General features: G+C 38.0%; 2 protein-coding genes across 4 annotated transcripts in view; one reads left to right on the top strand and one right to left on the bottom strand.

Moving 5' to 3' along the window:
• LOC102223283 (proprotein convertase subtilisin/kexin type 5-like) overlaps positions 1-7,792 on the top strand; it is a 33,241-nt gene extending 25,449 nt beyond the window's left edge. The window contains exons 34-37 of the mRNA XM_023338278.1: positions 436-653; positions 4,932-5,032; positions 5,446-5,644; positions 6,206-7,792. Coding sequence (XP_023194046.1) covers positions 436-653; positions 4,932-5,032; positions 5,446-5,644; positions 6,206-6,669 — 982 coding nt within the window. The 3' untranslated portion in view covers positions 6,670-7,792. The remainder of the gene's footprint in view (positions 1-435; positions 654-4,931; positions 5,033-5,445; positions 5,645-6,205) is intronic.
• A 79-nt stretch (positions 7,793-7,871) lies between these two features.
• Positions 7,872-22,159, bottom strand: LOC102231052 (protein prune homolog 2-like). 3 transcript variants are annotated; one of them, XM_023338279.1, is made up of 11 exons: positions 22,079-22,159; positions 17,766-17,832; positions 17,479-17,679; positions 16,932-17,108; positions 13,554-13,656; positions 10,824-10,955; positions 10,589-10,675; positions 9,593-9,691; positions 9,448-9,486; positions 8,968-9,018; positions 7,872-8,840 (listed from the first exon to the last, which is right to left on the bottom strand). In XM_023338279.1, exons 1-11 carry the CDS (start codon positions 22,151-22,153, stop codon positions 8,807-8,809), a joined length of 1,065 nt encoding a protein of 354 aa, XP_023194047.1. In that variant the 5' UTR covers positions 22,154-22,159; the 3' UTR covers positions 7,872-8,806. The 3 variants fall into 3 exon arrangements, with proteins under 3 accessions (XP_023194047.1, XP_023194048.1, XP_005798709.1); XM_023338280.1 differs by having other exon boundaries at positions 7,872-8,837; XM_005798652.2 differs by lacking the exon at positions 22,079-22,159 and adding an exon at positions 21,453-22,043.
• Between the last annotated feature and the right edge of the window lie 513 nt (positions 22,160-22,672).

The raw sequence follows: 22,672 nt of genomic DNA, 5'->3' as shown, positions 1-22,672 counted from the left end.
AATAAATGATCAGCCCGGACGCAAAATGTCATTTTGGACTCTAAAAGATCACCAGACAGGTTTCTAAAATGCATTCTAATTTAGTTTGGGATTTAAATGCTCCTTTATGAGGCTCAGTGCAGTAACTGAGAGGGACAAATTAATGTGGCGGAAAATTGATGTGCAGTTAAATACCCAAGTGAAAGCAAACAGGATACAGAGGCTACATACCATCAGAGATGCGCGCGGACAACACTACACCCCTCATCAATGACTTGAGGATTTTCATTATGACTGCATTCCCTCTGTTATTTGTTTTTCTTGTCATATCTTGGTTGTGCTGGATGAGTCTAACTATATGTGAGGCTGTGAAAGGGAATTTCCCGTGGGAAAGCTCTAACCTCATTTCATTTAATTGAATCTAATCTATCATAACTTTCGCCATCTGTCCTCCAGTCACTATGGAAACCCTGTCTCAAGGATTTGTGAGAAGTGCGACCCGAGTTGCAGCGAGTGCATTGAGGGCGGCGAGGACGGCTGCCAGAGCTGTGCTCCGGGCCTCGTCTACCTGCGAAAAGAAGGCCGCTGCCTGCCGTCGTGTCCTCTGGGTTACCATCACGACCCTGCACACAAGACCTGCGAACCCTGCCATGCTGGCTGCAGAACATGCTCAGGTACATGCATCTATTTTAAAGTCTATTTGTTAAGTAATAACACAAAAACATTTATAATACTTTATGTTATATAATATCATTCTCAGTGGCCTCCAAATGGGAAATTGGTAATTTAGTGAAGTCCCACATGTTAAGGGCGTTTTATTAGGACACACTAATGTAAACCAAAACTCAATCTAACTGTTTGATTGGTATGCAGCTCTTTTTAATTTCCCTGCAGTATGTCATAGTAAATAATAGATATAGTGGAACTATATATTCATTAATGACAACACATCTGGTCATTTCTATTATCTTTTACACTTATGCTACCGACTTAGCAGTGTAAATGTGTAAATGAATTAGATCAGAAGTTATCTAATTTAATCTAGATAACATCTGATATCAGGAAGCTCTTGTTAATTAGAACAACCATTTCATTACTTTTATAGTAAATAATGGATATAAATATGCCATATTCAGTTGAACCTCAAATGTTCTGAGTTGTGCATACTAATTTGTTGAAGCACTGCTGTGAATATTTTCATTTTCACAGGGTTCCCACTGTCAAGAATTCATGTACAAATACATCATGTCTAAACAATCCATCCATCCATTCATCCATCCACCCACCCATTTACAATTTGAATTTGAGAAAAGTGTGTTGTCCTTAAGCAAAAGTTAGAAAGGGAAAAAAAATCTCTCCTGAAAACCACCATTTAAACATTCCCATGACCGATTTTTAGGAGAGGCTTTTCTGTAATAATTAAAATACCTATTTTGGGCCCAGGTTTTAATGGAGATGGGCATTCAGAACTCCCTACAGAATCAAACACATAAAAAATGCAGTAAAAAAGAGAAAACAGAATGTGTTTTTTTTCCTAACCATTAAAACTGAACTTTGTACATAAGCTGACAGAAGAATTGCTGTCAGACTAAAGCCAATTATAACCACTGGAGGCATAAATTAACCTCCCCCACTTTTTTAGAGAGACCAGGCCAATTTTAACTTCTTCGAACCTCAAAACTATTCAGTTTTTATAAAACAGACTGGTCTGCACCTCGTTTTATACATAGAGCTAATATAATTCAACCATGGGCAAAATGGCTCTTAAAAGTTTCCAGATTAAGCAAAAAGAGCAACTGAAAGCACAAAAGAACAAAAATTGGCATTAGAGCATAAAGATATGGTGAAAAAAATTAGGTCAAAGTCTCTCCACTTGTGTTTCTCACTCTAGCTCCTCTGCTTTGCGTTTGGATGGTTGTTCTGTCTGCACTCACACTTCATCTGACTTCTTCTGTTTTAAATGGTCATCCCTCCTGGTGATCAAAAAGGAGACAAAATCATACTCAGTATGTTCTTTGACAATTTGTGGACAGTTTATCTCTACCGACTTTCAGAGATGCAGATGTGCTTCACAGCTGGAGGTTTTGAGCTGAAGATGCTCCACAGCAGGAAGGATGCAAAAAAAAAGAAAGATTTGTTGTGGAAATATTCTTTCAACTCCATATGTAAAAAAACTAAAAGAATTGGCCTTATAATTATTTTATTATCATCTGATAATAGCTTTGCTAAGTCAGGAGGAAGCAAAAAAGAGGCTAGCAGGTTTTAATTTTTAATTTCACTTAGTCACTGTAAATTGTCTGCAGATTAGTTTTTACATTCACATATTGATAGACTCGCCAGTCTTCTAAAGACATTTACTTAAGTCCTGAAAGATAAGCTGAAAAAAGTATTTCTGCAAAAGTTTCTTAGTAAGGATCTAAACTTGACCAAATTCTTCCTTTTGTGGTTACCTTTCAAGGTAATCTGCAAGTAGAAGCACAACAAACCCAAAATCTACAACAAGATCTAAGATCCTTTGTTACAATCTGAGAAGTTGTACCTTTTAACTTGTATTTAGGTTCTCTGACTTTTAATATCATTGTATCTATCTGAGAAAAATATCAGCCCTAAAAGCCTACTATTAAAACATATATTTCTTTCTTTATCTTACGTGTGGTCACATTTACAGCGTTTCCCTGTTTTCAGCCCTTATCTGTCATATCACACTGCTACTTATCCAGCTGCACTGGTTCCCCATCAGCTCCTGAGTACAATTTAAGATCGTAGTTGTCATTTAAAAGGGCTTCCAGTGCAATGTGACCAAGGCCTGCTGGTTGTGCCGAGACTGAAAATTAAAAGCGACACAACCTTCTCAGCAGTCGCCCCAGGACTCTGGAAATTTCTCCCCCTTTAGCTTGAGGCAACTGGATTCTATCGAGCATTTAAAAAGCTACTAAAACTGATCTTTTTACAATCACTTTACATTAAATATTCTGTGTACTTAGTTTGGTTTTTTAAAAGGGTTTTTAGTGTTTAGTTCTTTGTGATCTACATCTTCAAAGATGCAATAAAAGTAAGGTTTTACTTACTCTTTGCTTACCTTTTCCCTCAGCTCCTCCTCCAGTCACAGCTCCCTTAAAGCTTCAAGACATTTAATTACTTAGGTCCACTAATTACTCCCACTGGCAATTTAGGCCTCCTGTTTCTGTCCGTTCCTCACCTGATTTAAAATGGAATATGCAAGATTTATTATATCTTGTACATCATTTTTTAAATATTTCCTTTTTGTTAAAATCATTTACGCATATTTACATAAATCCTTTGAAAGCCTTTTAAGGCTCTTCTTAACAGTGACAGAGAGATGGCTGGAAAATCCCCATAAAAAATGTGTAGCTCTTCCCTCACCAAATTTTCCAAGAGGATGATATCTACTTCAGCATTGATGTGTACTGAGAGGAGGTGCACATCAAACTAGTCCAGAGCTTAAAGAAAACTAGATTTGAGACAATGTGAGCTTACAGCAAGAAAATTTATAAGATAAACTGAAAACCTTTTTACTATAAATGGGTCATAGATTGCACACACACACACACACACACACACACACACACACACACACACAGAGAAAATACAATGATTTACATAAATGAAAGAACTTGGTTTTTGCATATTTTCCTGTGAAACTGAGCTTGCACCACTTTGGAATATTACAAATGATCCAGAAAATAGGCAGCGAATTACTTAAACAATTATGCCACTGACAGTTGAATTGAATCATAATGATTGCACAAAGGCATCTGTCAAAAAGTGAGCAACATTAGGAGCAGTTCAGTTCCTAATCATAATGCGATAGCGTCAGCAAAATAGTCTGCATAACTGGCATGCAAATTGCTAACTGTCAGCGAATCCTCGGAGTGCTAAGGCTTGTGGTATGACCCAAACATTCAGCGCTTAGCACAGACTAAAAGGGATTCAAGGAGAAACAAACTCAGTGTACAATAATAAATTTCTTCCTGGCTTTTCTAGTCTGATAAGATTTGCTCCTAAACAAACTGTGCATCTATGCTGCACCATAAAGAAATTAACAAGGGGTTAATTTTCAAACAATCACAAATTTATTTGCTTTATGAGAAAGACAGACCTGACAATCCGACTGGCCTAAAGGATACTGTGTAGTAAAAGGAAAGATTTACTGTGTCTTGACCAATGAAATCACCCTTTGAAAAGTGCTCAAACACAAACTGAAGAGTATTGGGATTTCATGAAACCATCATAAGGCAGTACATTTGTGAAAGAAGAAAAATTACATTTATTCTTTTCCCAAATAAATTTAGCTTCTACTACTGGTAAAAGTCTTTGTAGAGACCGAATTTCCAGCCATTCTTATTTCCAATGTAACGTGACCTCTGTGATTGCCCTGTGTGTAGCTCCAGCCAACTTCCCATGTGCTTTCCCTATAATAAAAAGACATTTCGTTAGTGTGATATTTTCACTTCCATACTCAAATACTTTGCGCTGAACAAAATGTTAAGTAAACAGATGTACAAAGCTGATTGGGAATTAACCAGAAAGACTTGTCGCTATAGTAGCAAAAAGTATTTCTACGAAGTTCGGTCTCACTACAGGCTGAAAATGTATAGATGCATTCCACACTTTTCAGATAAAGGTTTATAAAAAAATGCTGGAAAAAGGCAATCATTTTCTGCTAAAAGTTTGTGATTGCAATGTACCACAATGTGGAAAACATTCAGGGTCTGTGAATACTTTTGCAGTGCATTGCACTTGTTTTAACTTGTATTTTGACCATTCTGAACACCTGCAGTATAAAACTGAAGACATAGAAGTGTTATTACTGAACTGATGAGGCTATCAACAAAATTAGTCATTGAAAGGCTGGAATTCTGTAATTTTTCTTAAGATCTAGAATATAGAGGATCACCTTATTTACCCTTTAAATGAATGTGTATGTGCAGGAAAAGCTTCCCTGTCCTGTGACTCATGCTACCCTGGATACCTGCTGTCAGATGGAAGGTGTGAGTCCATGTGCGATAATGGCCAGTACCCTGTTGTAAAGGTAACCTCACTTTTCCAGGTTTTAATTTCACTAAAATGAACTTTTTTAAATTAAAAATAGATTCCCCTAGTACTTGACCAAAATAATCGCTAATGTTTGGGCCTCAGGTACCATATAATGTGATTCAAACAGACTTCTCGCTCTACCCGAAGCAGACTCAGACAGCAGAGTGAAATTCATTGCGGTGACTCATTTTCTAAATAAATCGCCCTGCTCCTGCTGTGAGGTTGCTGATTGAGACTGTTTGATAGGTACCGGTGCATGTTAATTGACTCATGGAGAGAAGCTGTTACTCAAATCTTTAAAGACCGTTTTGGAAGCTTGACAATACGAGCTAAAGTAAAATAAAATTTTAAAAAATGAAGGAAAAGAAAAAGCTATACCTTGCTTCAACCACCTCTGTCTCTCAGCAGGAATCGGACGCCTCGTGTGAAGACTGCGACGACTCTTGCCACGAGTGTCGGGGGCCAGGTCCGTTCAACTGCACTTCCTGTTCTGCTCAGGCAATCTTGGAAGCAGGCGGGCGTTGCCTGCTGTGTTGCCCCCTTGATGAGGAATGGAAGGACACGGAAACACCAAAGCAGGACTGTTGTAACTGCACCGAGACTCGAGGTTAGCTACAGGAAACCTATGCTTGTTGGAAAAAGTGCAAAACAGGGAGTCATGACTGCATAACAGATGTGAATGATCGACACATGAAGCTCGGCTGTAGGTCTCATCTATCTATGTATCTATGACTAATTATCTTTTTGCTTAATTTAGACAATGCAGCTTTAACTTACATGCAGAGCACTTTGCTTCCATCAGTAGGAAAATTAATTATAGTCCTTAAACCTTTTTGTCACATTGCAATGACAAACCTTCTCTATTGTGTGGGTTGTGTGTGGTTGGGGATGAGAGGGGTATTATGTGATTCTTTTCTGTATGCATTGTATTATTCAGAATGGGTATTACAATTGCAACACTGCATTTTGTGTTGACTTGTATAATTTTTTGACTAATTGTACAATTGGTTTGATGTTTTAAGATGCTTAAAGGCGACAAACATTCAAAAAACATTGGAAATCAGGAAGGTGGCGAACACTTTTTCACACCACAGTAAACACATCATCATAGCTCTATTTACAAGACAGGAGTACATCTATAGATGATTTGTTGCTTTTTTTTCCCCAGGCCAGTGCATCCTCAGCACAAACTTGGCATTCAGGAATGAAGAGGAAGAGGAGTCTAGAGGGAACCTGACTATCTTCATCATCGCCTCCATCCTACTGGTCCTGGGACTCATCGGTGTCGTTTTCCTCGTCAGGCACTCCCGTTCCAAAAGCGGCCCCTCCGACCTCCCGCCCCGCGGGTACAAAAAGCTCGGTTCCGGCGGGGGCTTTGGAGGCGGCAATATATACAGCGGCTACTCCTCCGCCTCTTCCACGTCTGGAGGCCGCTTCCAGGAGGCTGAGCTCGTCGACATCAGTAAGCGTCGCTCTGGGAAAAGGGACGATGACGACGATGATGACGACGATGAGGACATTGTTTACATGGGCCAGGACGGCACGGTGTACAGAAAGTTTCGGTACGGACAGCTGGGGGATGACAACGAGGACGACCTAGAGTACGACGATGAGAGCTACACGTTCAGATAAGGCACAAGAAGCGATAAGAGAACACTCTTCTGTTGTTTTCTTCTAGACATTCCTGCCTCTCCTATTTTTCTCCTCTCTACTGTTAATCTCGCTCTGCCCTGAGGGACAGATCTATTTATCCTTCACTCAATGAGCTCAGACAAATGAGACGTGAGAAGCTATTTATAATGAGTAGCATTTTATGACTGCTATCCATTCACACAATGAAATGTGCTTCAGAAATAAATCCATATTTACCATGCTTAAAGCGGACATGTTATGCTGGTTTCCTCATTTCTGTGATGCCGCATGTGGCTGTCATCAGTCTACATTTATGTCCTACAGTGCACAAAGCAGTCATTTGGTGACAGCTTATAGCTTTCTTTAGGTATTGAGCATCTTTAGAGATAATAAAGGCTGTTATCAAATGTCAAATGCGCCTATTCTGCTGCAAATAACTTTTCCACTTTTCTTTGCTTCTTGACCTCCCAATTCTTATTTTAACTAATCTAGTTTTTATTTATTGTTTGTTATTCTGATTTTGTGGCACTAGTGGCCTTTAGTTGCAGTAACCAAAACAGGAAATGGGCAAACAGAGGAGGGGTGGACAACATGCAGTAAAGGTTTGTAATTGAACCATGGATCCCATTTAGGCATGAGAAAAACTAAATGTAAATTTTATGTATTTCTCAAGAGTAGAGCTGCAAAACCGGAAATAAGCATCATGTTCTGTGTAGTGATTTACAGTCAACGTAAAAACAAAGCACACACTTTATTTTGTACAAATGGTTTTCCTTTTTGTTTTGAAAATCATGACTTTATAAAATCTGTAGTGTGTCTGGTGTTGGATGTTTGAGATGAGATCTACGAGTTTAGAAGCTGACTATAAGCGCATCCTTTATACATTAAAACCATGGAGATGATCAAGAGTGTTCTTTAATTTCAGGTCTCGCATACAATCAGTATGGAAATAATTTTCTGAAAGAGTAAGACCTCTCATAAATCATGGATGCTTGCCAGTTTTTTTTCTGTCATGTCTACCTGTAATTTGTTTGTGGTGTTTGCTTGTTTTCTTTCTTGTACTGTTATATGTTTAACATTAAAATTTGAATTTGGAAATACATCACTCAAATAAATAAAAAACGGTTCTTAAAATGATCTAACGAGATGGTAAGATAGCCCTTAAGATTTAACTCACAAACGAGACAAGGCTGAAAACGGCCTGCAGGCTATAAATCACTTTTATTGAATCAATAGACAGCATTTCTTCATTTTTTGCACAATCATTAAGACACATGAGTTCGGATCATCAGCTTCGTGATGTGGGGACCATGCACTGATGTACAAATAAACACATGCATATATGGACACACACTGATGAGACGTTGTGCTTCACTGATATCCCATTGTTAAGGTCATTTGAGGTTTTGTCTGAGGATCCAGCAAGTGCTGAAGGGAGGATTTGTTTCACCCAAAACATACACACATACACGCCCGCACACATTTGTGTCCACAATACAATGTGACTGATTGATTTTATATTGAACTTACCCCTGCTTGGCTCTTAGATTGACACTATAAAGTTTAAATATCTATATATATGTTTATTCCGCACTTTCAGGACAAGATACAAGATTAAGTGACTCGACTGCAAGTCGGTCATAAACTATGGCACAAGGTTTTTCTTTTTTCTGGCGTCTTCTGGTCAATTTTCGTGTAAAACAGCTGACACAAAAAGTAGCCTCTCATTTCCAAAGTACCGGGTAACCACAAAAGGCGTGGTATTATTGCTTTTCTGCTTTTCATGCACATAAATAAAACGCAGTCTCTAAATTTGAATTCTTGAGATGTGCCATCTGTTGTGTGTGATCACATTTCCATTTTGACCACGAAGTTAACATCAATGCTACTCTGCTGACGCTTGCAAGCATCGCACACTTGACTACGAGTTTATCTAAGCTGCAAGGTGTACAGTGCAGCAGATGCTACGGTTAAAATTGATCAGAGTTTTACCAGGAACTACAGCAGGTTGTGTTTAAGTTGAACTCCAGTGTCTGAAAGAAAAACACCGACACACGCACGCAAGCAGCACTTTTCAAGCTTGACCCGTTCATTGCAGTTACTTTTGAGGCGTCCCATCAATTCAGGATGCTCTGGTTTACGAGCTGCTGGCACCGGCCTGGTCTTGTCTGCTGTGAAGATAAAACAAAAAAACAACAACAAAGTAGACCATTTAGGACGGGCGTGTTTATGTGTGTGTGACAGACAGCAGACGTGCGGCCATTTGTCTTCTATATGTGAACATCTTTGAGGACTTACTCTGGTCTGCTGGCTGCTGTCAGCTCGGTTCCCTGCAGGAAACTGTTTATTCTTGACAGAAGAAACAAATGGAGATGTCGTTAGAGAACGATTTACTGTTGTAATATGCTTCCATGCAGGGAATTTGAAGGCCTGTGCAATTTATGATTCGTTACACAATTAGGCAGCAAGTGATTAGTTTGTGATGTCTGCATCTTTTGGTTATACAGTTATCAGAGTTATAGATCTACGCACAATAAAGACTGGCTCGTTTATTTTACTGTAATGATAAATTAGATAAAAGCAAAGCGTTTAGCGTCTTTAGCAGCTATTTTTTTCTGTCTTTCCGGTGTAATTGGAAACGCAGCCAAATAAAAACTGGTCCTCGTCCAGGAGAAGCGTCCAATCTGATAAATGAACACTCCAGCCAAGGGGGAAAACCGAGACTGGGGGCCACCGCCTCCACGAAGGAGGGTTATGAAATGCAAAACGCTTACTTACTTGGAGTTTTCTGCCGCTTCCTTCAGTTCCTTGTCGAGTCTAGAGGTGGAAGTTCAAATAACAAGATGAATACGAAGCCATTAGCACAAATCAGGTTTGCAGTGGATAAGACTGGTGTTACACTCAGGGGCTAAGAAGGACTCACTTAATGATGCACTCTGGGATCTGGATGCTGTCCATTGGGATTAGTTCCCGCAGTTCATCCAAACTGCTCACATACTTGATCTTGCTGCTGAACTTGGCGCTGTAGCAGGAGAAATAATGTGCACATTTACTGAAGTGCATAAGGAATGACACATTAAAAATGTATGTTTCATACTATGAATAATTTTATGCAGTATGTGCCATATAGCACAAAGCCTTCACAACATTAGACCCGTGATGTCATTTAAGTTACATAATTCACACCAAAAATATAACTAAAAAATATGTTTATTAAATATTAACCTGTTTAAACTATCTTTTACATTGTTGTCATAATAACATCTCATTGTTTATTGTTAAAAGTGAGAAAATTTATTTTGTCATTATCTCATTTGGAATTTGGACATTATTTCTGTCTCGCTGTTCTGACTAGATATCGACTGGCTTGAAGTAAAGAAGTTCATCACTGCTTTCGGTTTGATGAATCAGAATTTGTTTTAGAGCAAACTAAATTTATAACAGCTCATGCAACCGGTATTTCCTAAAACCTTTTATATTAATATCAGTGTTAAAGGATAAAAATCACATAAAGTATATATGATTTTGTTTTTCACTCTGGGGAAAACAAAATCATGAAAAGTATAAAACATAAATAAATCACATCTAGCCTTTCCATTGTTTTTCAGAGTGAGAAGTAAACAAACATTTCTGAAATAAAATACTTTTTTAAACAAGAAAGCACTGTCATAAATGAGCTGTGACATAACACTGGAGTATTTTGTTTATTTAAAATAAAAATTAAGAAAACATGCAACTCTTCAGAGATGTAAGTCTTATAACTTTTATGAGCACATTCAAATAATATCAAAAAAGCTCGCATTTATTTTAGCAAATAATTCTATAGACACAAAGTTGTCCTCCGAAAATAGTTGCTAAAATGTTTTACGCTGAGATAAAACACACAATGAACCAGACTCCAAGTGAGTCAAACATTTACCTGATGAAGGGTTTGGTGATGGCCAGAACAGTCCTGATGAACCATGACGGATGAACGATAATGAAGGATTTCAAATTCTTCCTGAGCCTAAACACACATCAGTACATCACGTTATACTGAGCACATAACCATCTTAATTTCTTCAAAATATGTAGAACAAACATTACAGTTTAAACAGTGATGCAATGCTAATACTGTGACCTTCAGATTTCAGAAGGATGACAACTGGACGCACCTTCTGTCAATCATCTGATAGCACTTTTTTAGCCAACCCAGGCCAGGCATTCTTCTGTGGGGCGTGGCTCCGTTCAGATAAACAATCATATAGTCCTCTGCCACCATCAGCTCCAGTGTGCTGATCACATAGCTGAAACGCACATATTTTGTTGCTGTAAATTCAAACAATTACATGGTGATCGTGAGACAAGTTCTCGTAACATTCATTTACTTATTTTTGGGCCACAACAAATTTGAGGATCAAAGTGAGGCATGTGATCATAACTCGACATCAAACTCAAGGACTCTAGCGCTAAATTAGAAATGCTAAACATGACTTCATAGAGAAACAGAAGACTAATTGCAGTATGTGTGTGTATATATTGCTAAAATTTGTAGCTAATCTACTGTATTTAGTCAGTGTGATCAAGTAGGTAGTTTGTTCTCTTTTATTTTTTGACAGAAAGACGTGTTGTCATTTATGTGCATTACTTTTGGGCAGATTTTAAATCCAGAAAACAACTGTTGTCTTGAACCTGATTGCAGATATATGAGGAAATAGTAGACAAGTGTTACAGTAAAACTGAAAACCCCAACCAGCAGGATGTTGAAATCTCTCTCCTCTGATGTGAGAAGAGACGAGAAATTGGTACAAGTGTTGCTTCATGAGCTGTTTCCCATTTCTTCATCTTTTCTTTTCAACATCAATCTCAGAGGCTCAATCGTAAAAGTTCCTTCTCTGAAATCAAATCCCACACTCAAATTATAATGAAGCGCTATCACTTTCTGTCCTCGTTTCTGCATCCACCTCCTCTGTTCTCTCAGTCAGCGGGGAACTTTGCGGCTCCCTTTGAAAATAAAGTTGAAAATGTCGTCAGCGAGTTTTCTCTGTAACTCCTCGGACTTTGGTGCCAGTCCTGCTTGACACCCTCACGGTCCAACCCTGCCGATCGACTTGGTTGTGTGACCCTACTGAGATCATCTCCCACCAACACACAGTTCTCCACAGCAACTCCTCGTAAGGAATCAGACTTTAAGCCATCTGGCATGGAAAACTGCAGACACCACGTTTTACCTTCTCTCATTTCTGTCCAAAACTCTTGAAACACGCCAGCTCTCTGAATATCTGTCACAGAACAGCCTGTGGGATCTAAACTTCACTGTGGAAGCATGAAACGCAATTCAGCCAGAACAACAGCAGCGCCACAAGCCCAGCAAGTCTCAGCAAGCAAACTTTATTCCTGTCACTTCAGTCAGAGCGATTTTTTCCGCTCTCTCTGTGATTCAGGGATGTTACTTTGCAAACAATAAAGCTGTTGACACAGCCTCGTGTGGTGTGGAAACAACAGCGTTTAGCGTTTGCTTTGCACTGTTCATCTTCCAAGACAGTCAACTCTCTATATTATCATTTATGTGTGTATTATTGTACGTTTAATCTTGGTTGGGTTTTGTTTAGAAATTTCATCTGGGATATAGAACTTTGTTCACAATATGTGCTCCATTCATAGAAATAAAGAATCCTTTTATTTATGATCCAACTGTTTTTTGTTGTTTTCTTTTCTCACCTACGCTGCAATTTTGCCAGGATTAGCTTGGGATACGCCGCACAATTATGATAATAGCGGATTTGAAAATGTCCCACTGTGACTTAAAATCCCTTATAGTAACTCTGGTCACACTGGAAGATGGAAGCTGTAGTTTGAGGACTTACACAGCAAGGAGGTTCATCCGACTGAGACAAAACAAGATTACCCTGTAAGATTCAGTTGTGATTAATGTTTTTATTAGCATTAACATGATTTGCTATGTTTATTTGATTTTAGAGTGAAGTTTCTGCAAAAACTCAAGTTTCCCTCCAGCATTAGACATGTTTTGTTGTCGAATGTGAGAAACCACAAAGACATTGAACCAGCTGAACCAGAGCCAGCAGCCTTTCAGTCTGCTTGGATGGAAAACAGCTCTTGATGTAGCAGTAGAGTCTGAATCTTTATCTTGTGGGCTTATGTGTTTCCATTCACTTACCTGAGGATCACACATTTAATATTTGTGAATAATAATGAAATTTGATCTACTTTAAAGATCAAATTTATACTAGATCACAAATTAAATTTTGGGGTAACACTTTTTTCGAAGGATTGTGCATAAGACTGACATGACACTGACATAAACATGACATAACACCTGTCATTGAACATAAAGGAGTCTGCATGAATGGTTATGACTGTTGCCATAAAGTGTCATTCAGTAAATAATGACACTTTCAATGTAATATTGAACTAAAAGTCACTTAAAAGTGTCAAGTGTGCACAATTCAGTAATTTTAGAACTTGTTTAAAGCAAAACTCCATTAAAAGTTACATTAAAAGCCCATTAAAAGAGTCAACTTTGCATTAAAAGTGTCATTATTTATCAAATGACACTTTATGACAACAGTCATAAACATTCAGGAAGACACCTTCATGTTCCTGACAGGTGTTATGCACACCCCGTCAAATAACGTGTTACCAATTGGGAATAATAATGACATTTGATCTGGCATTTTAGCAATGGTAACTAAATCTTAATCTGAGAACAAAGCAAGTTTAGAAAGTTACTGTGTCACTGAGATCATTTCTCTATCATCTGTAAACTGTTTGCACTTTTAAGGGTTGAGTCAGTGTTTTGTTAACAGTACAGAAAACAATAATTATTGTAGGAGGTCAGTGTGAAATGAGAGGCATGTCTTTGTTAGTCATCACTGCAAACTTACAGGAAGAGGTTCTCCATTATGTCATGGTAGTCTTCTCGGGCACTGTCTGGCAGAAAGCATGCAGCAAAGACTATGATGGCATTCACCCCGCTGCTATAGTAACCTGATAAAAAACAATTGCAAAAACACAAAAAAGGAAAGCAATAAGAGTCAACTTGAGAGTTCGCCTTTGTTGGTGAAAACTTGATTGCTCCCTTATTTTCCGCTTTTCTGTTCTATTTATCTGCCAGTCTTTGATTCCTTTGTCTGGCTCTTTGTCCCATTTCCTCTCACTATGCTTCCACAATTATTGTAATTTCCTCTTTATTCACCAGCCCATTTATCAGCAGATTTGGTGACACGCAGACAGAAGGGCTTTTCTTCAGATGACAGACCTTCTGATATTGACTTTCCAGTGACAGACATCTCTGTTTACATGGAACAACTATGTTTCACTTAAGCCTCCAGCAACGAGCAGAGCGGGAGAAAGCTCGATCTGCTTTGGTTAAAGGTCACATTTGCATTTATAATGGTGGGCCGCTCTCAAAAACTCATGAATCACAAGACAAGTTTTCTTTATATCTCTCAAGCTTAAGTCTTATCAATGGATTATGCTGCATAAACATATGCAGATGTATAAGTAGGTTGATGTTTGTCTACTTGTTGAAAGATAACCAAATTGCAAAATGAGTCATTTTGAAAAATGTACTAATGAAAATCGAAAAAACTTTGTGTTCATGTGCATTCTGGCAATTATCAGTCTAATAAACCGAAATAAAATCAACTGGAAGGAAACGACTTCATAATTAATCTAATTAGTCACCTAAATAGTAAAATAGAGAGAAACATTGTTCCACAAAGAATTGACCCAGGTGAATTGAATTAAACATTTTAGTATTCGGAAAAATATATATACAGTACAGACCAAATGTTTGGACACACAGTCGTGTCCAAACTTTTGGTCTGTACTGTATATATGTATATATATATATATGGTTTTCCTTCTACTTCACTATTTTGTTTTGGTGTGAATATTTCTGCAAAGAAGTTGAGTACTTTGCAAAAATCTTGATCAGCTCTGTAGTTTATATTTTGCTTTAAATAAGCCCATTTATTTTAGGTGATTTTGTCACCTTTGGAGAGGCCTTTTGAATGTCGTACTTTCTTTTCTTTGCTTTTAAAATCTTCAATCCATTCTTGTATCTGACTCTTTTTAACGGAGTAGGGATTTTGTTTGTGTAGCCACTTAAAAATTATCGAGAAATCACTTTGTTGCCAACATAAAAAGTTCCCATAGATGGATAAGCCAACGGATAAAGCCTCTCTCAGGTCCTGTTTGAAGTTGTTGATGTATTTTTCCTCCAATCTCTGTAGGACATGACTCTCAGATGCACTATATCTGCTGCCAATCATTTCTTGCGCCTAATATTCAGTTTTTCTCTGCAGTTATCAAGATTTTTCAAAACTTTCAAAGTTACATTTCACACCAGCCCAAGGTCTGTTATGTTTTTCACTTTAAGTTCTAAATCACCTTGAATCTCATAAATCAAATATTTAATCTCCTCCAAGATGTTTCTTATATGTCTATGCTACATTTGTTCATCCATTTGAAAAGCAGCTTTCATGATTAAATGACATATCTTAAAAAGATAAGAAAGTCTAGCTCCTTTGAATTAAATGTTATGTGCAATATGCTTAGAAAAGACAATATTTATACCATAGCTGATAATTAAAAGATAATATTGGCTCTAGTCACTAAGATAATCAATTATAATTCCTTATTAATCTCTTTTATGTTTTTTATAAGTAATTATGAAAATAACTGGTTGGTTGTTTTTGTTTAAACAAAACAACCATGAATTCTTATCGATACCTTATAGGGACGTTTAGAGAGGAGATGAGAACTGCACATTCTAAGTATTGTTAGCAGATTAAATATTTAACTATCAAACTATCACTGTTGTTCTTTCTCTGAAATGTAAGCTTAAGGTTTCATGCACAATTTTAACTCTAAATACCCAATTTAAGTCTGATGGAAAATTTGTAACGGACAAGAAAGGGGAACTCAGGTCATCGTCCAGTTCCCAAGCCTGGTGGATGGGACGATCGCTTTACCACATCTGCCTGACCCGGCCTCAAGGTCGTCTCTGCGAGGCACCAGTTTTTGTTTTTTTTTTATCTGGCATCAAGTGTTGGATTAGCGTCTTTCGTCTTTTTGGTATTCAAGATCATTAAAAAGGAAAGCTCCTGCTTGTCCGTACCACAGGTCCTTGAAGGGAAAACGAATTAAACTGCTAGGACCTTAGCCATAAGACAACGAACAACTACAATAAACTTACGGTGAATTAACAAAGCAATCAAAATTTAACCAAGTTAATCCAGGTTTGATGAATTCAACAGAGCTCTCACTTGGTGCTGGATCGGTGTCTCAGCACTATTCAGTACAGAGAGGAGTACTTTTATTTGTGACACATCATCATTAAAAGGCATTACTTGCTTTTTTAGACCACTGTGGTTTAAGACAGAGGCACAGGCTGGAGGCGGAAGTTCAACTCTAGGTCACTAACATACACTAAGAGACAAACAGATTATTCACGAGCAGCATGCCTTTGAATGTATTCATATCTGCCTCAATAAACAGTTCATCATAACAGCTTTATGGATGTAGATATTGCTTCTTTTTTTTTCACGGTTTAAATGCAGGATCACCATCTGCAGGACAAAAGATTATTTCAGCTCGATTTGGTCATAGTGCGATTGTCGGATCAGATTTAGGGGAATTTCCAAATGCTGCATAAAACAATAAGCAAAGCGTGTTTCCTAGCAACGTTTGCACATAACAACATGACCAAAGATAATATCTTTAGGAAACGTTATATTCTGTAATCCAAAATACCAGCCAACTGGAAAATGTCTGCAATTAGCTACAGATGTACGTAATAGATACAAGTGCAAATCATATAGAAAATGAACTTGCTTTTACTCTGTTTACTAATTAGTCAAGGCTTCTGATATACTTTCTTTTAATATATGGACCCCAAAGTAATAGTAAAAAGAAAATACATCAAATAGACATGGGAGAATTTTGTGTATTTATTACACTTCTAGGTTTTTGGAGGGTGCTTAATTTTTTTCAACACTTCTTCCATTTGGATTCATCTTTGTTTATTGAATCAATGAAATGGCAGAATCACCGATGTGTGTATTTCTACGCCCAAGGCAACATTAAAAATAAATTTACAAACCAGTAAAGACTGGGTCATTTATAAAATATAACCCCTGAACTAACAGAGGGCGCACTTTGTTTATAATGTGTGTGCTGACTGTGTAATATAGGACTTTTTTCCCCATTCTTGATAGTTTTGTGACGTTAGAAATTGATTTAGCAAACATCCTCACCTCCATGAGAGATGACTTTCATGTAAGGCTCAATAACCTTCATGTTGATGCGGTGCTCCTGCTCCCCGATGACAACGGTCCTCCACAGCTTGACGTCACGTCGCTCTTCCTCAGCGCTGTACGTTGGAATGGTATTGTAGGAATCACCTGTCCCACTTTTGGTGGCTGCACCGGGATCTGGTTTGAGAAAAGGGCAAATAGTACTATTGGTCACTGAATCAAGTATGTGGGATTTATGTGGCCCATGTGACAATAGCGAATCGATCAGCAGCACCCTGAGAAATAAAGCAGGCAATTAGAACACAACACAAAAAACACTTGGTAATCATAATTTGTTTTCCATAGTAATGAATCAACTTCAAAAGAACATTTCAAGTGAAAGAATTGCAGATAAAGTACAAAATAAACTGCATGGCTAAAACATAAAAAAGTTTCATATTGCCTTATATAGTAGCAATAGTTTACTTTATAGAAATGATCTTGGGTAATGAAATTAATCTACTGTTTTTTTGTTGTTGATGTTTCTTGTTTTTTTTATCTAACCCACCTTCCCAGTCCATTTCATGGTCTGTGTAGTCGAGGTAATCTCCCTCATCTGGAGTGTCGAGTTCATCCACGTCGATGTCCAGGTCATCTGGAGTCTCCCCCAAGTCATCTTCACTGTGGTCCAGAGAAAAGCTGATCTGAGGGGCAGAAAGTTTTTTCCTCTGGCTGGGACCTCCTTGAAGGGGTAGAGATGTAGGAGGGACTAGGATGAAAAAAGCAGAGTGTTATTTATTTTTGAACAACCAAGGCCTTTTTTTTTTATGTGTAAAATGTTTGGTTCACTATCACCTGGTCTGCCGTCATCGCCCTCTGAAGTCATTTTACTGTGTGTGGTCAGGTCCATCCCCAGAGGGACCTGAAAGAAAAAAAGTTAGACTGTAAACAGAAATTTGTGATGGAAAAAAATCTAACTGTGTAATCTTTTGACCACAATTCCTCTACCTTTAAAGGCTTGCCAAGGGGTGAGTGACATTATATATGCTTGAATTATAATAGTTTGTAATTTATGTAATGGATCTGGATCAGTTCAGTCCTCTAAAGTGTCCAGAGTTTTTGTTATGTTTTTTATTTTTTTACTGATAATTGCATCCATAAACTTATTTGCATGTTTTGCTATGTACTTTGACGACTTCTTTTTTTTTTTTTTAGATCTAGCTCATTGTAAGTGCTTATATTAATAGTTACCATGTTTTAAAGCTCTGGCTCCCGTCTCTTCAACCAGAGCTAAACAGGATACAACAGCCTACAATCACCAAACCTATTGACTCATATTTTTCAGAAAATTTTGACAAGAGCTAGAAAAGCAGCATTGGCAGGTAAGGCCTCAAAAAACCCAGAATTTGGCATCATCTGTTAAAACACTTGATCGGTGAATCTTCAAAACTTTTCCTTAAATCCAAAGTATGACACTGCATTACCAGCGGCGTTGCATTCACAATTGGTTACCTACTTATTTGAATTAATTAACCTTAAACAAGTTAGTTATTGTCAGAGATTTGGTCAAGACTGGTTTGTGTTTGACCTACCAGTTTTCTTCCGGGCACTGTATTAGATATAAACCCATGTAATAAAATTTTGGTTTCAATTCCCCAATTAAATAGAACAAACTGGGAAAATAAATGTACTGCAGGATTCTTGACAGTGATAACAACACTGAATCCAAAATTTTAATCAAGCCAATCTCTATCTGGTTAGACCTAGTAGAAAGTGTGTTAATCTGCTGAAAAAAAGAAATATAAGTTTTCAATTTTCATGCATTTAGCAAATGGGATAAAAAAAAATCTAATTATTTAGATACTGGACCTGATGATCACTGGTTAGAGCAACCCGAGGGATAAATTGGCTAATTTCATCACTGGTAAATTGATTGCCGTACCACTAATTATTATAGTCTACTTAATGGCAATACTCAAATTAGATCCACTTTAGTTTCCAGGAGCAACTTAAATGCATCTGTAATTACCAATCTGGCTTAGAGAGTGCACTTTCTACAAGGACAAGACCTTTTAAAAGGATAAGGAAAGTGATTCACATCTGTACCATTTAACAGGTCACCAACAAAAACATGATACAAGTAGCATCGTGTAATTTTATATAACGTAGGTGACATTAGTCATTATATTGACCCTAAACAAAGACTAAGTATTGTAAACTAGTGTGACATCTCACTTTTAATAGTTTCATATTATCTATTATGGAACTTTATCAGATTTTAGGCCTGCAATTTTTTTTGTTGTTGTTTGGATGCAAACAAGATACATGGGCCTTACTGTAATATTGAAATTACAGATGACACTAGATTTTTTATGACTTTTTAGGCTTCTGATACATAAATGTATTTTAGTCCAACACCTCAAACATGCCGTTGCCTCGTGAAGTGTTACAGAAAAAAAACAGCTAACAGAAACAAAAGCGTGATTCATCCTTGGGTCAAATTTATAGATGTTTAAATGTAACACCTTCATTTCAATCAATCAATCATATTTTATTTGTATAGCACCTTTCAGCAACAAGTGCTCTTCATCATAAAAACATAAAAATACAAAGTCATAGCAACACAGTCAACAAGTGAAATATGATATTTTCTCTGGTGGCATCATTACACCTCAGAATGTTTATCAATGCTTCATTTATAATGTTTCAGAAGCAACTCTAAGCAAGGTGTGTTTTAAGTCTGGATTTAGAGGAAATCAGTGTTTCAGCTGTTTTACAGTTTTCAAGAAGTTTGTTCCAGATTTGTGGTGCATAGAAGCTGAATTCCGCTTCTTCTTGTTTGGTTCTGATTCTGGGGTTGCAGAGCAGAACCAGAAGACCTGAGAGGTCTAGAAGGTTGGTACAACAACAGCAGATCTTTAATGTATTGTGGTGCTGAGCTGTTCAGTGATTTAAACTAACAACAGTATTTTAAAGTCTATTCTCTGAGCTTCAGTGAGCCAGTGGAGATAATTTAGAACTGGTGTGATGTGCTCTATCTTCCTAATTTTAGTGAGAACGCGAGCAGCAGCGTTCTGGATCAGCTGCAGCCGTTTGATATTTTTAGGCAGACCTGTAAAGATACTGTTGCAGTACCCAATGCGACTGCAGATAAACACATGTCTACATATACCTGGTAATGTCTAGCCATCATACTGTTTCCCAAAGATGAATGTGTTTTAATAAGAAACGTATATCAACTACAAAACAAAAAGGCTTTATGGAGATGCTGACTGAACAGTTAAACTCAGTCCTGTACCGACATGGACTGAAAGGTCACTCAGAGATGAAGAAGGCATTATTCTGAAAAGCAGCAGATAAAGCCAGGTCACAGTTTGCAGGTGCGAACTAGGGAGAAAAATATATTTGAAGATGTCTCCTGTTTATTTAAACTAATACAGAAATGTTGGCCGTTGCAGAAATGTCAAAGACATTAAGTTTCAGCATGATTTCCAACACTTCATTTTTTAGGTGAAATTAAAACCGTTATAATAGCTGCAGATATTTGATACACTGAGTCTTTCTATGGTGATGTGCGAGTACAATTGCTATAATGAATATCTTCTAGCAGTCAAAATGCTAGCAGATATGTAGCAAATTATGTAGACAACAGCTTTTGCTGTTGTCTACATAATTTGTGCAGAAATACTTAAGATTCCTGAATGTTTCTGTTCAAGATTAGCAGCTGGTTGTTTTATTTTATTCAGCTTCTCCACTGAGATCATGCATCATTGAAGGAATCAAAAGAAATATTCTTCCACACTGAACAGAAAACAGGTGGAACACATTTAGGAGTAGCAAGGGGCGAACATGACAGAAGTACATGAAACTGAGAGGAAAAGGTCATCTTTGAACTATAAACAATCCTTGTATTAATAGTGGAGGAGGTGGGGAAGGTGCTTTGAATAAGGGGCGGGAGTTGGGGGATGGGGGTAGGTTCACTGCCCTCTGTGTTGCCTATAGTGCTGATTCAAATCGAAAGACCACACGCTTGCCTGAGCACAGATTGGGGAGGGATGCAAATTCGCAGCGAGTCACGTGACGCATGTTCATTCGCATGAAAGACCATCCTTGTTCCTCTTCAACAGACTTTCAGGGCAACGGTGGAAATGTGATTACATCAGCAGCTGAAACAGAAAAACGCTGAACGCTCTTGTGAAAGCTGTACTGTCGACATAACTGCCTTAATGAAGACTGCGTGTGTGTCTTCTTCCCCAGGATGTCTACACACACACATGCCTACACACCCCAACACACCATCTACATTCAAATCTACACTGGTACCCAGGTCTATTTTGCTGAATCATACAAAATGACATCCTCCTTGGAAGATGCTGCTTCAGATCTACTTCCACATCACAGCACAGGATCATGGTGCTGATGACAGCAGCCCCTCCCTCACTCTTGCTTCCTGTCTCTGCTGGCTGAGAAGAGGGGGAAAAAAAACAAAAAACAAAGCATACACCTCTTTTCATCTCCTCTAAATAAAAGCCGTCTACTCACCGCTGCTGGGGCTTGGGAATCTCTGTCCCACTGTGTCTCAGAGCATGGACGCACTGCCTTTTTCCTGCTCCAAGCCTCTCGATGGAGATGCTCAGCTTATAAACAGCTCACAGCTTCCACCATTTTGTGATCACATGATCTGGGTCACTTCCAAATAAGGACATCACCTGCTATGGCAGCTCTCAACAGAGCTGCTTCCTCAGGCGGTGCTATAGAACGGGTATATCAAGAAGTGTGCGTCTGCTTGTAATTATCTCTAAATATCTTCTCTGTGTTTGTTTGCTCGGTGGTGTTATTGCCGTGTGTAACACAGTCTGCAGTCTGGACATTTTGTGCCAAGATGAGCAGCAGCGTTAGCCCTCGGCAAGAGAGAAAGTAGAGAACAGACAAACAAAGATACTGGCACAATGTCTTGTGCAGACATATATTTGCAAGAAAAAGACGATAACTATAAAGCATCTGGAGTCTCTCACTATGCTGATTGTTCTAATGTGGTCGCTCTTGACCACGTTGAACTATTCAGCCATAAACAAAACAAAGTATTAAATAAAACTGATAGGTTAAATATAATTTGATTGTCAGCTTTTATAAATGCTCAGGAAACAGAAAATATTTTAGTCACTTACACTGCTCAGCAACAAGTAGACAGGCGGAGGCAAGCCTTGCAGCTGGCATGCTGACTTGTTTAGTTCAAAGTTCATGAGGACACCATGTCAGGAAGTGTGAAGCCTTTTGTTAATCAGTACCTTTACAGCTCTGATGGACTTTCAGGCATTAAGACAGACACCTTTCTTTAAAAAATGTGCACACAGATTACTTAAAAAAATATCACACACAAATTTCTTTGTAAAGTGTCAAAAAGTAACGAAACGCTTAAACAATATTTTAATCAAAAAGTACAAACTTAAGCAATGTTGTAAGCTGCAGGATATTCTTGTTCCTTCCTACTGTGAGGCAGGATGAATTGCACATGTTCCGTGGCTGAAGATCAGCAGATTGACTGATGTTGCATTAACGATGATACATACAGTTCACACAGTCTAAAATCTAAACATTAAAGAAACAGAATTCAGAGTCATTGGTGTTTGTGATTATTCCTGTGGCATTAAGAAGATTTGGGGGAAAAATGCCTTCGACTGGATGTTGCTTGAGTCTGTGGCATGGCAGGAGTGTGTAGAGGAGTTCGTGACAATCTTTGTTGAGCTTCGAAGACAATTTTC

The sequence above is a fragment of the Xiphophorus maculatus genome, chromosome 8 (assembly GCF_002775205.1).
Source record: "Xiphophorus maculatus strain JP 163 A chromosome 8, X_maculatus-5.0-male, whole genome shotgun sequence".
In the NCBI taxonomy this organism is placed as follows: Eukaryota; Metazoa; Chordata; class Actinopteri; order Cyprinodontiformes; family Poeciliidae; genus Xiphophorus; species Xiphophorus maculatus.
Note: the sequence above shows the minus strand (reverse complement) of the source record. Positions and strands in the feature narration are given on the sequence as shown.